Source organism: Moschus berezovskii, chromosome 12 (genome assembly GCF_049115385.1).
Source record: "Moschus berezovskii isolate FMDL1 chromosome 12, NW_MosBer_1.0, whole genome shotgun sequence".
NCBI classification, from domain to species: domain Eukaryota; kingdom Metazoa; phylum Chordata; class Mammalia; order Artiodactyla; family Moschidae; genus Moschus; species Moschus berezovskii.
Genome location: NC_142471.1, coordinates 88,670,132 through 88,687,562, shown reverse-complemented (window position 1 = coordinate 88,687,562; position 17,431 = coordinate 88,670,132). Strand labels below are relative to the sequence as shown.

General features: G+C 44.0%; 1 protein-coding gene across 3 annotated transcripts in view; it reads right to left on the bottom strand.

The window, feature by feature from the left end:
* Nucleotides 1-11,290: 11,290 nt before the first annotated feature.
* The window catches only part of ACADSB (acyl-CoA dehydrogenase short/branched chain), a 45,256-nt gene continuing 39,115 nt past the window's right edge, over nucleotides 11,291-17,431 (bottom strand). For all 3 annotated transcript variants that reach the window (XM_088842404.1, XM_055424454.2, XM_055424455.2), the window contains 4 exons: nucleotides 16,400-16,489; nucleotides 14,880-15,017; nucleotides 12,401-12,500; nucleotides 11,291-11,682 (listed from right to left, as the gene is read on the bottom strand). In XM_088842404.1, the coding sequence (XP_088698530.1) occupies nucleotides 11,612-11,682; nucleotides 12,401-12,500; nucleotides 14,880-15,017; nucleotides 16,400-16,489 (399 nt within the window). In that variant the 3' untranslated portion in view covers nucleotides 11,291-11,611. The remainder of the gene's footprint in view (nucleotides 11,683-12,400; nucleotides 12,501-14,879; nucleotides 15,018-16,399; nucleotides 16,490-17,431) is intronic.

Below are 17,431 nucleotides of genomic sequence, written 5' to 3'. Positions count from 1 at the left end.
CCAGCATCAGAGTCTTTTCCAGTGAGTCAACTCGTCTCATGAGGTGGCCAAAGTATTGGAGTTTCAGCTTTAGCATCAGTCCCTCCAATGAACATCCAGGATTGATCTCCTTTAGAATGGACTGGTTGGATCTCCTTGCAGTATAAGGGACTCTCAAGAGTCTTCTCCAACACCACAGTTCAAAAGCATCGATTCTTCGGCGATCAGCTTTCTTCACAGTCCAACTCTCACATCCATACATGACCACGGGAAAAACCATTGCCTTGACTAGACGGACCTTGGTCGGCAAAGTAATGTCTCTGCTTTTTAATATACTATCAAGGTTGGTCATAACTTTCCTTCCAAGGAGCAAGCGTCTTTTAATTTCATGGCTGCAATCAGCATCTGCAGTGATTTTGGAGCCCAAAAAAACAAAGTCTGACACTGTTTCCACTGTTTTTCCATCTATTTCCCATGAAGTGATGGGACCAGATGCCATGATCTTTGTTTTCTGAATGTTGAGCTTCAAGCCAACCTTTTCACTCTCCTCTTTCACTTTCATCAAGAGGCTTTTGAGTTCCTCTTCACTTTCTGCCATAAGGGTAGTGTCATCTGCATATCTGAGGTTATTGATACCTTGCTTATTTAACTTATATGCAGAGTACATCATGAGGAATGCTGGGCTGGAAGAAGCACAAGCTGGAATCAAGATTGCTGGGAGAAATATCAATAACCTCAGATATGCAGATGACACTACCCTTATGGCAGAAAGTGAAGAGGAACTCAAAAGCCTCTTGATGAAAGTGAAAGAGGAGAGTGAAAAGGTTGGCTTGAAGCTCAACATTCAGAAAACAAAGATCATGGCATCTGGTCCCATCACTTCATGGGAAATAGATGGAAAAACAGTGGAGACAGTGTCAGACTTTGTTTTTTTGGGCTCCAAAATCACTGTGGATGCTGATTGCAGCCATGAAATTAAAAGACGCTTGCTCCTTGGAAGGAAAGTTATGACCAACCTTGATAGTATATTAAAAAGCAGAGACATTACTTTGCCAACCAAGGTCCGTCTAGTCAAGGCAATGGTTTTTCCCGTGGTCATGTATGGATGTGAGAGTTGGACTGTGAAGAAGGCTGATCGCCGAAGAATCGATGCTTTTGAACTGTGGTGTTGGAGAAGACTCTTGAGAGTCCCTTATACTGCAAGGAGATCCAACCAGTCCATTCTAAAGGAGATCAATCCTGGATGTTCATTGGAGGGACTGATGCTAAAGCTGAAGCTGCAATACTTTGGCCACCTCATGCGACGAGTTGACTCACTGGAAAAGACTCTGATGCTGGGAAAGGTTGGGGGCGGGAGGAGAAGGGGACGACAGAGAATGAGATGGCTGGATGGCATCACCGACTCTGTAGACATGAGTTTGAGTGTACTCCGGGAGTTGGTGATGGACAGGGAGGCCTGGCGTGCTGTGATTCATGGGGTCGCGGAGAGTCGGACACGACTGAGCAACTGAACTGAACTGATATTGTGAGTTATCCATACAAGTGATGGCAAACTGAACATCCTGCAGCCACTCCCGCTCAGATCTGTATTCTGCTCCATCTTTCTTCCTACCTTGGGTCAGTTCTTTGACGGCTGTGATGGAGATGAATTTGTTTTTGGAATTTCCTTAGGTCCCTTTCAGTACCCTTCTCACTCCTCTACTGCATCTTCCTATTGCCCTATCCACCCACCCTCAATTCTTTCTCACCAAACCCATATGCTCCCACCACACCTGTTTGTTTGTCTTACAGGCCATGTTCTCCGCTAGTTTCTCTGCTTGAAATGATCTGAAACAATCCCTGAAGAAATATTAGCTAGTAAAGGGCTAAGTGGCAATGACCTTTTATTAGGACACTCCTAAAAATGAATAAACCTTAAAGATCCAAAGGAATGAATCTGAGAGGCCTTCACCAGCCAGACTGAGTTTGAATCATTTCTGTCATGTATCAATAAGCAACTTATTTCCCCCTCCATGCCTCAGTCTCCTTGCCTTTAAAATGGGCTCACAAGAGCACCTACTGTATGGAACTGAGTTAAACTGTGTCAAGAGCACAGAATAATGACTGGCACCTAAGATGGGGGCGAGAGATATTAGTGCTACTGTCAGCATTCTAATGGATCTAAAGAAATGTTGCTTTAAATGATGAGTTCTTTTAAACTAATTAATTTGGCTGTGACAGGCCTTAGTTCACATGCAAACTCCTAGTTACGGCCTGTGGGATCTAGTTCCTTGATTAGCGATGGAACCCGGGCCTCCTGCATTGGGAGCACAGAGTCTTAACCACTGGAGCACCAGGGAAGTCCTTAAAGAAATGCTTTTGCCTAGGGTTGGCCTTGGTGGCTTTCTATGTGTGAGGATTCACTAATGAGAACAGGAAAAAAAGACACCTGACACAGACATTTTGATAAGAACATGATCTTGCTCATCTTTGCATGGCAGCCTGGAGTGGGCAGCACCTTGTGCCCTTGGGCACAGTGACTGCCCGACACGCATCACTGAATGCCAAATGTAAAGACGGACTGATACCCAGATTCCTAAAACACTGTAGGAAATAATGGGGAAGAGACAGGCTGAAACCTCCTATGAGCTTAGACAACAGTGTATCACTGAGAAAAGGTCTGACAACCCAAGATTTCCAGAAGCGATACCACAAACACAGGCATAAACGTCAGCTAGATATTCATGTGAGCTACACTGGGAAGTCACAGCCATGTCTGGCTCATCTGCCTGCCAGGCTCCTCCATCCATGGGATTTTCCAGGCAAGAGTACTGGAGTGGGTTGCCATTTCCTTCTCCAGGGGATCTTCTCAACCTAGGAATCGAACCCGGGTCTCCCGCATTGCAGGCAGATGCTTTAGTGTCTGAGCCACCAGGGAAACCCATACATACTGTGAAGATGTGCTCAAAAGAGCTGACCTCTCTACTGAAGAGCTGCTTATTTTGCTTTGAAGAGAAGCAGGGGAGGGGGATGATCAATCTGGTGAAAAAAATTTTATTTAGCATCACGAATTTAAAATTGGGTCTCTTCCCAGAAAACAAACAAAATCGGCTTCCATGACAGGCAAGCTACCAGCTTGGTAAACAAAGGTGCAGTGTCTGTCTTGCGGGAAGAGTGCATTGTTTTCTTACTCCTATATGCATAACAAACAATTTTGCTTTATTAAAGTAGCAAAAGCCTCCAATAGTGCTCTGTTTTTTTCATTCTCCGTAGAATATTGATTTTGTAACACTGATTACAGTCCGATGTGTACCATTACAACAAAAATTTTACTTTCTGAAAGATCAGCAAAAATACATCAGCAAGGATATAACTAGTACATTTACTAAAACACACCATAATCATAAAACCAAGTGCTTACAATCATCCTCACATTTGACGTACCAGGTACATCCTAGGCGATCTGGTATATTCGTCAGGTGATTTATAAATGTAAGTAATGACACCCATCAGTCTTAACACTTCTGAAACGTTCTTCCTTTATCAGTTAAACCTAAAATAAATCAATAAGAGGACTGAAATATAACAAGGATGAGATCCTGAATGTGTTGAACGGAGACAGTGGTAAACTGTAGGAAGAGCACTGAATTGGGAGCCAGTATATTTGCATCTCTGTCTTATCTTTGGCCCTGGATGGATGATCTTGGGTAAGTATTCTGGGCTATATGAATCCTTCACTTTTAAAATGAAGAGAGTTGGCTGGATGGTTCTCTAAAGTCTTTCTAAGAACTGAAAGTGTTAGTCACTTAGTTGTGTCCGACTTTTTACATCATGAACTGTAGCCCGCTTCTGTACATGGAACTCTCCAGGTAAGAGTATTGGCGTGGGTAGCCATTCCCTTCTACAGGGGATCTTCCCCACCCAGGGACTGAACTCAGATCTCCTGTATTGCAGGCAGATTCTTTACCGAGACACCAGGAATTGGGAGCTTTCCATAATTGTATAACCTTTGACACTGATTCGTTTTTGTGTTGTAAAGTGAAATTCCTGACAATACTAACGTGGCAGTTGGGGTGAGTCCAGCTCTGCCCACATAAATACGACTGGGTACTTGTGTTCAAGTCTCTTCCTTCTGGGTCCCGTGATGGCCCTATCCTCAAATTAACAAACCGTAATGACAGGACGGAGGAGCCTGGTAGGCTGAAGTCCATGGGGTCGCTACAAGTCAGACATGACTGAGCGACTTCACTTTCACTTTTCACTTTCACACATGGAGAAGGAAATGGCAACCCACTCCAGTGTTCTTGCCTGGAGAATCCCAGGGATGGGGGAGCCTGGTGGGCTGCCATCTATGGGGTCGCACAGAGTCAGACACGACTGAAGTGACTTAGCAGCAGCAGCAGCAATGACAGGCTTCAGGAGGTAAACAAGCTTGTCCTTCCACTGGACACAAACTTGAAACCCCCAGAGTCATGATTATTAAGAAAAGCTATAATGGAAGAACTATGAGGAAAACCCACCACATCCTCTTTGGTAAATGGTACAATAACAAAATTCACTAATGGAAGATGGCAGGGACACACATTAACTATAATACATGATTTTCAACTGTTATTTGCCAACATGCACAAAAATATACACACAATTAGAACTGTATCAATATGAAATGTAAATTCAAGGTTCAGGTACACACAGAAACCTCTCTTGTACTGCTTATTGTACAAGGTTTATTGTAGCCTCACATGTTTATAACTCTAGGGGAGGAAGTTAGCGTTACTGATGTTGGCTTCTACTCTGTCATCTGAAAAGCCCACCTCACTCAAATAACCACAGAAATCAAGGATGTCTCCGCCCCGCTTTAGGGCAATTCATCCATCCCCTACTTTCCTTATCAGAGTACCGTCCTTTGGTTCTGAAGGACTGAATGACTGGTTTCCGTCAGTTCCCTATCTGAAAGTTAAGTAGACATCATCTCTTTTGATCAGGTCTAAATTTGTCCATATTTCTTTCTAATATTCTAACGTAACTCCTATCTCCACTGTACTTTCACAATTCTGAATATTTAACCATGATATGCATTATACAAATTTGGAGAACATGAATGTGTAAAGCAAGATTACTTCGAAAATGTCAAGCTTTCTTAATAAACGTCATCCTTTCATTACAGTAATAAAGTGCTTCCCATTTGACAGCCGTGATTGCTTTAAACAACTGGATAAGCATTGAAACATTCTCCAACACCTCTGGGAATATAACACACTCACCCCTTCACTGTCCACCTCCCCCCTAGGGGACAGAGGACTTAGATCCTCTTCTCCTGGTTGAGAATCCCTGATACTGAAGAACTGGCATTGCCAACTAGATATTTTGTTGAGCTTTGCCTTTCCATAATTTGACTGTAAAACAACAGATTTTTGCCTTCCCAGATATGTCCTTTTTTATAATATCTCAATATGCTTTTCGAACCCTACAGCTCTCTTGTATTTCTCCTTCCTTACAAGATTTTAATACACTTCATTAAGAGGGTAAGACAACCTCTCTGGAGAATCACCAAACTAAAGTATAATTTCTGAATTACCTATCATGATAAAGTTCAATAACTAAGCTTGAGTAAATAATTTTACTCAGTATTCAATTTAAATTGAAGCTTATGTATTCAATATAAAGAGAAGTAAACAGAATCATTGGTAAAGTGAATATTACAATGTTGAGTATGTTCTGATTATTAAACCAAATTATTTAAACTTCATATTTGAAGACTAATGTAGAGACTTTTAAGTCCGATCATCTTTTATTTATTTGGCTATGTCAGGTCTCTGTCATGCGGGATCATTGGTTGAGGCACATGGGCTCTCTAGTTGGGTCACGCGGAACCCGGAGCACGCAAGTTCAGTAGTTGCCGAGTGTGGGCTCAGTTGCTCCGTGGCGTATGGGATCTTAATTCCCCTCAGTTCAGTTCAGTCGCTCAGTTGTGTCCGACTCTCCGCGACCCCATGAATCACAGCACGCCAGGCTTCCCTGTCCATCACCAACTCCCGGAGTTCACTCAAACTCATGTCCACAGAGTCGGTGATGCCATCCAGCCATCTCATTCTCTGTCGTCCCCTTCTCCTCCCGCCCCCAACCTTTCCTAGCATCAGAGTCTTTTCCAGTGAGTCAACTTGTCGCATGAGGTGGCCAAAGTATTGCAGTTTCAGCTTTAGCATCAGTCTTCCCAATGAACACCCAGGATTGATCTTCTTTAGAATAGACTGGTTGGATCTCCTTGCAGTACAAGGGACTCTCAAGAGTCTTCTCCAACTCCACAGTTCAAAAGCATCAATTCTTCGGCAATCAGCTTTCTTCACAGTCCAACTCTCACATCCATAAATGACCACGGGAAAAACCATAGCCTTGACTAGACGGACCTTTGTTGGCAAAGTAATGTCTCTGCTTTTTAATATACTATCAAGGTTGGTCATAACTTTCCTTCCAAGGAGTAAGCGTCTTTTAATTTCATGGCTGCAATCAGCATCCACAGTGATTTTGGAGCCCCAAAAAATAAAGTCTGACACTGTTTCCATTGTTTCCCGTCTATTTCCCATGAAGTGATGGGACCAGATGCCATGATCTTTGTTTTCTGAATGTTGAGCTTCAAGCCAACCTTTTCACTCTCCTCTTTCACTTTCATCAAGAGGCTTTTGAGTTCCTCTTCACTTTCTGCCATAAGGGTAGTGTCATCTGCATATCTGAGGTTACTGATACTTCTTCCGGCAATCTTGATTCCAGCTTGTGCTTCTTCCAGCCCAGCGTTCCTCATGATGTACTCTGCATATAAGTTAAATAAGCAAGGTGACAATATACAGCCTTGACGTACTCCTTTTCCTATTTGGAACCAGTCTGTTGTTCCATGTACAGTTCTAACTGTTGCTTCCTGACCTGCATACAGGTTTCTCAAGAGGCAGGTCAGGTGGTCTGGTATTCCCATCTCTTTCAGAATTTTCCACAGTTTATGGTGATCCACACAGTCAAAGGCTTTGGCATAGTCAATGAAGCAGAAATAGATGGTTTTCTGGAACTCTCTTGCTTTCTCCATGATCCAGCGGATGTTGGCAATTTGATCTCTGGTGCCTCTGCCTTTTCTAAAACCTGCTTGAACATCTGGGAGTTCACGGTTCACATATTGCTGAAGCCTGGCTTGGAGAATTTTGAGCATGACTTTACTAGCGTGTGAGATGAGTGCAATTATGCAGTAGTTTGAGCATTCTTTGGCATTGCCTTTCTTTGGGATTGGAATGAAGACTGACCTTTTCCTGTCCTGTGGCCACTGCTGAGTTTTCCAAATCTGCTGGCATATTGAGTGCAGCACTTTCACAGCATCATCTTTCAAGATTTGAAATAGCTCCTCTGGAATTCCATCACCTCCACTAGCTTTGTTCGTAGTGATGCTTTCTAAGGCCCACTTGACTTCACATTCCAAGATGTGTGGCTCTAGGTCAGTGATCACGTTATCGTGACTGTCTTGGTCATGAAGATCTTTTTTGTACAGTTCTTCTGTGTATTCCTGCTACCTCTTCTTAATATCTTCTGCTTCTGTTAGGTCCATACCATTTCTGTCCTTTATCGAGCCCATCTTTGCATGAAATGTTCCCTTGGAATCTCTAATTTTCTTGAAGAGGTCTCTTGTTTTTCCTATTCTGTTGTTTTCCTCTATTTCTTTGCATTGATCACTGAGGAAGGCTTTCTTATCTCTCCTTGCTCTTCTTTGGAACTCTGCATTCAGATGCTTATATCTTTCCTTTTCTTCCCCTCAGTTCAGTTCAGTTCAGTCGCTCAGTCGTGTCCGACTCTCCGCGACCCCATGAATCACAGCACGCCAGGCCTCCCTGTCCATCACCAACTCCCGGAGTTCACTCAAACTCATGTCCACAGAGTCGGTGATGCCATCCAGCCATCTCATTCTCTATCGTTCCCATCTCCTCCCGCCCCCAATCCCTCCCAGCATCAGAGTCTTTTCCAGTGAGTCAACGCTTCGCATGAGGTGGCCAAAGTATTGGAGTTTCAGCTTTAGCATCAGTCCTTCCAATGAACACCCAGGACTGATCTCCTTTAGAATGGACTGGTTGGATCTCCTTGCAGTCCAAGGGACTCTCAAGAGTCTTCTCCAACACCACAGTTCAAAAGCATCAATTCTTCGGCGATCAGCTTTCTTCACAGTCCAACCCTCACATCCATACATGACCACTGGAAAAACCGTAACCTTGACTAGACAGACCTTGGTTGGCAAAGTAATGTCTCTGCTTTTTAATATACTATCTAGGTTGGTCATAACTTTCCTTCCAAGGAGTAAGCATCTTTTAATTTCATGGCTGCAATCAGCATCCGCAGTGATTTTGGAGCCCCAAAAACTAAAGTCTGACACTGTTTCCACTGTTTCCCCATTTATTTCCCATGAAGTGATGGGACCAGATGCCATGATCTTTGTTTTCTGAATGTTGAGCTTCAAGCCAACTTTTCACTCTCCTGTTTCACTTTCATCAAGAGGCTTTTGAGTTCCTCTTTACTTTCTGCCACAAGGGTGGTGTCATCTGCATATCTGAGGTTATTGATATTTCTCCCGGCAATCCTGATTCCAGCTTGTGCTTCTTCCAGCCCAGCGTTCCTCATGATGTACTCTACATAGAAGTTAAATAAGCAGGGTGACAATATACAACCTTGACGTACTCCTTTTCCTATTTGGAACCAGTCTGTTGTTCCATGTACAGTTCTGACTGTTGCTTCCTGACCTGCATACAGGTTTCTCAAGAGGCAGGTCAGGTGGTCTGGTATTCCCACCTCTTTCAGAATTTTCCACAGTTTCTTGTGATCCACACAGTCAAAGGCTTTGGCATAGTCAATGAAGCAGAAATAGATGGTTTTCTGGAACTCTCTTGCTTTCTCCATGATCCAGCGGATGTTGGCAATTTGATCTCTGGTGCCTCTGCCTTTTCTAAAACCTGCTTGAACATCTGGAAGTTCACGGTTCACATATTGCTGAAGCCTGGCTTGGAGAATTTTGAGCATGACTTTACTAGTGTGTGAGATGAGTGCAATTGTGCGGTAGTTTGAGCATTCTTTGGCATTGCCTTTCTTTGGGATTGGAATGAAGACTGACCTTTTCCAGTCCTGTGGCCACTGCTGAGTTTTCCAAATTTGCTGGCATACTGAGTACAGCACTTTCACAGCATCATCTTTCAGGATTTGAAAGAGCTCAACTGGAATTCCATCACCTCCACTAGCTTTGTTCGTAGTGATGCTTCCTAAGGCCCACTTGACTTCACATTCCAAGATAATCACGATGGTGTGATCACTGTGATCGCCATCGTAATTATCTTCATCGTGAAGATCTTTTTTGTACAGTTCTTCTGTGTATTCTTGCCACCTCTTCTTAATATCTTCTGCTTCTGTTAGGTCCATACCATTTCTGTCCTTTATTGAGCCCATCTTTGCATGAAATGTTCCCTTGATATCTCTAATTTAGAAACATGCAAATCAAAACAACAGTGAGGTATCCTCTCACACCAGTCAGAGTGGCCATCGTCAAGAAGTGCATACAAATAACAAATGCTAGAGAGGGTGTGGAGAGAGGGAGCTCCCCTCCTCTTAAACTGTTGAAGGGAATGTGAATTGGTGCAGCCAGTACGGAAAACTGAAGGGCAGTTCCTCAAAAAACTAAAACTAGAGTTACCATACGATCCAGCAATCCCATTCCTAGACATATGCCCAGGCAAAGTTCAAAAGATACATGAGGGACTTCCCTGGTGGTCCAGTGGCTAAGAATTAGCCTCAGGGAACACAGGTTTGATCCCTGGTCAGGAAACTAAAATCCCACGAGCCAGAGAGCAACTAAAGCCCTCAGGCAGCATTCCTGAGCCCAAGAGTCCAGAGCTCACGGAGCACAGCTAGAGAGTCCACGCACCACAATGAAAGACCCCGCATGCTGCAACTAACACCAGTGCAGACAAATAAATAAAGATCCATGCACCCCTATGTTCCCTGTTCACAACAGCCAAGACAGGGGAACACCCTACATGCCCATCAGCAGGCGGACACACAGAGAGGATGTGGCACATACACGCAATGGAGTGCTACTCTCCCACAGAAAAGAATGAGATCGCGCCATTCGAAGCGCCATCGATGGCCCTAGAGATGGTCGTACGAAGTGAAGTAAGTCAGAGGAAGACAAATTCCACATGATCTCACTTACGTGCGGAATCTTTAAAAATGATACAAACGAACTTATATACAAAACAGAAACAGAGACAAAGAAAGCAAACTGAGGATTACCAAAGGGGATAAAGCATGTGGCGGGTGGGGGGGAATACATTCAGTTCAGTTCAGTTCAGTTCAGTCGCTCAGTCGTGTCCGACTCTCCGCGACCCCATGAATCACAGCACGCCAGGCCTCCCTGTCCATCACCAACTCCCGGAGTACACTCAAACTCATGTCCACAGAGTCGGTGATGCCATCCAGCCATCTCATTCTCCATAGTCCCCTTCTCCTCCCGCCCCCAACCTTTCCCAGCATCAGAGTCTTTTCCAGTGAGTCAACTCGTCGCATGAGGTGGCCAAAGTATTGCAGTTTCAGCTTTAGCATCAGTCCCTCCAATGAACATCCAGGATTGATCTCCTCTAGAATGGACTGGTTGGATCTCCTTGCAGTATAAGGGACTCTCAAGAGTCTTCTCCAACACCACAGTTCAAAAGCATCGATTCTTCGGCGGTCAGCCTCGCTCAAATCCATGTCCCTCGCACTGCAAGGCAGATTCTTCACCACTTCATCAGCCAAGTCCTCAAGACTTGTTTTCAAAATGGTCTACTGCAATCATCATAAAGTACACCTTTCATACTGGTCAGTTATAGGAACAAATTATATCGCTTTCCTTTGTTAAAATGCTTTCTTCAATTATATAAACTATAGAGCTATACCCTCATTTTCCACTCATTTTCTTATATTCAGAACTAACACTTTTCAGTTCAGTTACGTTCGACTCTGTGACCTCATGGACTCCGGCACACCAGGCCTCCCTGTTCATCACCAACTCCCAGAGCTTGCTCAAGCTCATGTCCATCAAGTTGGTGATGCCATCCGACCATTTCACCCTCTGTCGTCCCCTCTTCTCCTGTCTTCAATCTTTCCCAGCATCAGGGTCTTTTCCAAAAACTTTAGATTTTTCTAAACAAATTTTTATCAGCGTCTACCTAGTTTAGCAACTTAGAATTGAATCTGTTTGTTCTAACTGCCAACGATCACAAATGTCTCTTTGACTGATGATGTATAATGAGAGGAATATAAAATAGCCATATCTGCAAGAAAGATTTAAACAGTCTTTATTTTTCTAAATTCTAATAAAGTCAAACTTCTGTATACTGAAGCTAGAATGATAATGCATACAGAGCTTTAAAAATAGTTTTGGAGAAAATACGGTACATTTCTTCCTAAATTTTAAAAATGATTTTCTGTGCCTAAGTTAAGCAGATTGTAAAGAAAAGACAGAAAGGGCCTCAGATCCAAGATGAAGGGCCCAAATGAAATCATTCAGTGGGATGGAGGTTCACAGTCCCCAAAAAGGCAGAGAGTTTAAAATTCAACACCAGTGGCCACAGGGAGGGGTCCCACTTCTTTGGCTGTCCTGTCAGTATTCCGCACTGATGCACTTTGCGATCGTATTCAGCTGGATATTTGAAGTTCCTTCATAAATTGTGCCTTAAAGAAAGGGGAGAAAAGGAACATATAGGAGTGAAGCCACAGTAAAAGAGTCTGTACAAGAATCAGGTCTGCATTTACTATAAAACTTTAGCAGGAACACTATCCCATGTCCCCTAAATGTGGTATTATCTGACAAGGTAATTTTACCTAAGAGATAACAATATTCCATTTGACTTCCAGATTTCCAGAATCAGTATAAAACAGGTGAAGTTTCCCATTCCTAAACTATCAGTGCACAAGCCTGCATGGTTTCCTGGGAATAGGCAGCTTTTATAACTGCTGAGCTTCTATCTTCCTACCTGGCAGTAGAGCAGCGGAATGTTCAAACTTGGTTACCCACTTAATGTCTAAAATTAGAACTGAGCTTCCAGCAAGAGCATTAAACCAATCAAAAATATTAACACTTTTAATAAAAGAAAAAATTAAGACAGTAGAATTTGTTGTGGTTTTATTGAAAGGCCTGAAGAGGCCTTGAGGCTTTTAAAAAGACAATTTGATGTTTTTTAAAAAATAAATCTACTTTTTTTGAAGTAAGAAGTTGGGGGAAAAAATCCAGTCACAAAAAACGGAGAGCCAAGAAACACAGTAACTGAAGAGATTAAAACGGCCTCTGCCTAGGTACCAGTAACAACAACAAAAATATCAAACTAATACAACAGCCTAAAATACCTACAGACTCAAATAAAACAAAATAAATGTTAAAAACTCTATTTACCAATCTTCGCATCTCGGAAATATTTTTCCACAGGGTAACTTTTGGTGTAGCCCACTCCTCCCATCCACTCGATACACTTGCTGGTAATGAGGCCTGCAAGCTATCAAAAAGAAGCACAAATCATGCTGAAACCACATAACTTACACATGACCAACACTCTAGAATATTCTTAGTAACATGGATTCACTGCCACTGGCACTAGGAAGCACTGAGGTTATTTTGTAAATTAACATTTCTTCATCCCAGTGTCTATACCATTTATGGACAATTTCCCACTAGTTCATAAAATTCTTCTTTTCTTAAGAGAATTAGGGTCTTTGTTTTAGATGCGTACACTTGTCAACAGTGTCGTTTGCCCAGCAAATGTTAACCAAGGGCCTTCTTGTATCATCCACTCTGCCAGCCACAATGTCTGGGCGCTGACCAGTCACTGCCCTTCTGGTCCTGCTGGTCATTCAGAGAGACAGATGTGGAACCACGATCTCCGAAACTGAAAAACTGTACCGCGTCAGAGAAGAGGCTGCAGGAAAAGCTGCCACGGTTTAGATGGGGTAATGGGTGAGGAAGGCACAGCCTCGCTGACGACTAAAGGACAAGTCAAAGGACATTTCAAACTGAGGAATGACACGTAGAAAGGCTCCAAAGGGGAAGTGGGATCATCGACCTCAAGGGCCTGAGGGCCAATGGGCTGGGATCGGGGTGAGCTGTGAAAAGGGAATGGGTGTAGGCAGCAGTGGGCCTCATGTGACGGGAGCAGTTTAAATAATCTGCTGGCCCCCAAAGGTGTCCACAGGAGAATCCCCAGGAAGTCTAAATGTGCATCACCTACATGGCATAGGAACTTGCAGGCTGATTAAGTTAAGGGATGATCCCAGGTTATCCGGGCAGGTCCCGTGTCATCACAAGGGTCCTTATAAGGGAAACAGGGAAGTAGAGAAGGGTGACGTGACCACAGACACAAGATCGAAAGACACTACACACAGCTGGCTCTGAAGACGGAGGAAGGGGCCCTGAGTCTCAGAAAGCGAGTGGGTTCTAGAAGCCGGGGAAGAAGAGGAGATGGACTTTCCCCCAGAGCCCCAGGAAGGCAGCTCCACTGACACTCAAATTTCACCCCGTGTGTGTGTGCATGCACATGTCTGTGCAGACACGTGTGTGTGAACGTGTGTGCATGTGTGTGCTCAGTCGCTCAGTCGTGTCCAACTCTCTGCAACCCCATGGACGGTAGCCCGCCAGGTTCCTCTGTCCATGGGATTCTCCAGGCAAGAATACTGGAGGGGGTTGCCATGTTCCCCTCCAGGGGATCTTCCCGACCCAGGGGTCGAACTCGAGTCTCTGTGAGTCTCTTGCAAAGAAGGTGGGTTCTTTACCACTGTACCACCTGCGAGGCTCATGTCAAATGTCCCACCCCAGAACTGTGAGAGGATAGAACTGTCCTGTCTCAGGCACTAAATTTTCGGTAATTTGTTCAAAGCAACAATAGGAAGTGAATTAAAAGGTCCCATTTGTTGTGAGGAGTCCCTGAAGGGTTTAAAACTGGAGCGTAGCATGGCCTCACGGACACCTTGAAAGGGACACTGGACTGGAGGAAGCCACAGGGACCAACGAAAAGTTAGAAGGTGACTCCAGTGGTTTGGTAAAGAGGTGGCCCAGCTTGGACTAGACGACTGGTAATAAATACCAGGGGGGAGAGAAACAAATTCACGACACTGAGGAGCGCAATTCTCATAACAGATGACGGATTCAACAGGGAGCAGGAGCAAGGGAGGGGTGTTGCGGGGACTCAGGTTTGTGACTGTGCAGGGTGGGAAGGGAGGGTGGCAGTCAGGGCAGGAGGACAGGGTGGGCAAAGCAGAAGCGGATCTGTTAGTCTGGAGCTCAGAAGGGAGGTTGAGGCCCAAGATTAGACCTGAGGGCTGAAGGGGTTGAAGAAATATCTGAGGCCAGGGAATGACTAACACCCTGCCGAGCCCCATGATGCGACCAAGTTTCAGTCCAAGTCTGACGTGTTACATGCAGAGCACAGTCAACACAAGGACGGTCTCTTCCTGCTATTTTCTATCTCACGTTATCTCCAGAGCAGTCACCGCCCCAACTTGAAACCATAGCCATGATGCCAGGGTTCAGCTGAGGTTCACCTAGGGATTTACAGTGGATTTTCCACTTGAACTGGGTGACTTGGTTTCCACCCAAGAGCCATGAGAACGTGGAGACCTTACAGAGTTAAAGCACCCTCCTATGGCAGCTTTACTTTCTTGCATTTCCTGTGTAGGAACTAGAAGGTCCATGTTATTTTACTTGAAAAACAAACAAATGTTCAAGCAACATTCCTAAATGACAAGGTTAATACATAAATATCTTAAAAATTAAAAGACTACAACCTGAAACTATCACAGCATTGTTAATCGGCTATACTCCAATACAAAATAAAAAGTTAAAAAAAAATTTTTAAAGACTGCATTACTCTTGTGTGTTTTACCTCTGATGCATGGTATTTGGCCATAGATGCTTCTTTAATGATTGGCTTTCCAGCTTCTAAGAGCCTCGCAGCATTGTATGTGAGTAATCGTGCAGCTTCCAGCTGGGTGGCCATGTGAGCCACTTGGTGTTGGAGCCCCTGGAACAGTCAGATCCAATGTAGAGAATCATGATTTCTGGAAACACAGCTCATTGTCAAAATCCCACCTGGATATGGAACACTGACAGACTCAAAACATACTTGCCCAAAAATAAACATTCATTTCCCAAAAGTGTTAGTTAGTTGTATCCAGCTCTTTTTAGTCTCATGGACTGTAGCCTGCCAGGCTCCTCTAGTCCATGGAATTCTCCAGGCAACAACACTGGAGTGGGTAGCTAGTCCCTTCTTCAAGGGATCTTCCCTAGGGATCGAACCCAGGTCTCCCGATTGCAGGTGGATTCTTTACTGTCTGAGCCACCAGAAGGCAGTTTAAAACCTGCAATCTAAAATAAACCACTCCACATATTGCTTCTGAAAATTTTTTCAAAGTTCAGGTAAATTGTTTACAACTGCTGAGATTTTAAGCCTTCCCTGGTGGCTCAGTGGTAAAAAATTAGCCTGCAATGTAAAAGCAGCGGAAGATGCAGGTTTGATCCCTAGGTCAGGAAGATTCCCTTGAGGAAGGCATGGCAAACCACTCCAGTATTCTTGTCTGGAGAATCCCATGAACAGAGAAGCCTGGCGGGCTACAGTCCATGGGGTCGGGAAGAGTCAGATATAACTGAAGCAACTTAGCATGCATGCCAAGATTTAAAAGATAAATTATCGTAGAATTATGTTTAAAAATGTGAGTGCTATTTTTAACACTGTGTCAAGCACTTGAAACATCTGAAAGAAAGTAGAAGTCGCTCAGTCATGTCCAGCTCTTTGCAACCCCACAGACTGTAGCCTGCCAGGCTCCTCTGTCCATGGAACTCTGCAGGCCAGAATACTGGAGAGGGTAGCTGTTCCCTTCTCCAGGGGATCTTCCTAACCCAGGGATTGAACCCAGGTCTCTAGCATTGCAGGCAGATTCTTTACCATCTGAGCCACCAGGGAAGCCGCTTAAAACATCTATTTGATTCCAAATCATCCTAAAGAGTATGTAGTGTTATCTTTATTTTACGGATGAAGCAGCTGAGGTTTGCAGAGGTGATGTAACACGCTCAAGGACTAAGCCAGCAAGACAAAGAACCAGGATTATAACCAAGGATGTCTGACCACAAACCCCAGGCTCTGGAATTTAGAAGCCATGAGGAGGCAGCTCCCAAGTGCTCACTGGTGTATCCTGAATCATGCCATAACCAGGCCTCAAGACTACTGTTCTGCCCTTGGAGAAGGTCAATGCAGTCACAAGTATGACACTGAGACCCATTCCTCCCTCCCTGTGCCTCTCCCACTAAAATCCCCGAGAGGATTCCCTTGCAGCTTGTAACGAAGCTTTTCATTAACAGGAAGACAAGAGAGTATGGAATGGTAGAAAGATGCTAATAATTACATACCTGAAAATCAAATACCCTTCTGCCAAATTGTTCCCTTTCTTTAATATATGGAATAGTGTAGTCAAAACAGCCTTGAGCCAGTCCCAGCATCTGTAAAAAAAAATCAGAATTTCTTATTTTTTATTAATAGTTTATGTTCTTAATTATTCAGGTTACAAATTCGTTTTACAGGTAAACTGAAAAGTTGCGGTAAAGAAAGAACTAGGCATACCAAGATGGTGAGGCATATGTTAATGACCTTCACCCACTGCATTTATAGAACTTAAGTTCTAGTAATTGGGAGAACACTTCCCTGATGGCTCAGCGGGTAAAGAACCTGCCTGCCAATGCAGGAAATACCGGAGACTGGGGTTTGATCCCTGGGTCGGGAAGATTCCCACTCCATATGCGTGCCTGGGAAATCCCATGGACAGAGGAGCCTGGTGAGCTATAGTCCATGGGGTTGCAAAAAGTCAGATGTGACTAAGCAGGCAGGAAGGCAGGGTGTTCCATCTTTCTCTGTGTTCTATTGCCACTGTCGCTAAGCTTAGATGAGGAAGTCATAAAGCCATGAATTGGGAGAAAATGTGAGCAATTTCCTATGAAGAAGAGTACATCTGATTCCAGCAGGGAAGTAGACTTTTTGGCGTGGTTATGCCCACTTTTACGGATTGTTCTTCTTTAAGCTTTAGTCTCTAGACACAAACTAAGCCTCAGAAATTTTATCGTTTCTGAACCTTCTATCTTCTGGTCCATTTTGTATATGATCAGGATTAATAAGAGTTTTGGTGCTGGATAAGACTCTTGAGAGCCCCTTAAACAGCAAGGAGATCAAACCAGTGAATCCTAAAGAAAACCCTGAATGTTCATTGGCAGGACTGATGCTGAAGCTGAAGTTCCAATACTTTGGTTACTGATTACGATAAGCTGACTCACTGGAAAAGATCCTGATGCTGGGAAACACTGAAGGCAGGAGGAGAAGAGGGTGACAGAGGATGAGATGGTTGGACGACATCACTGAATCAATGGACATGAGTTTGAGCAAACTCCGGG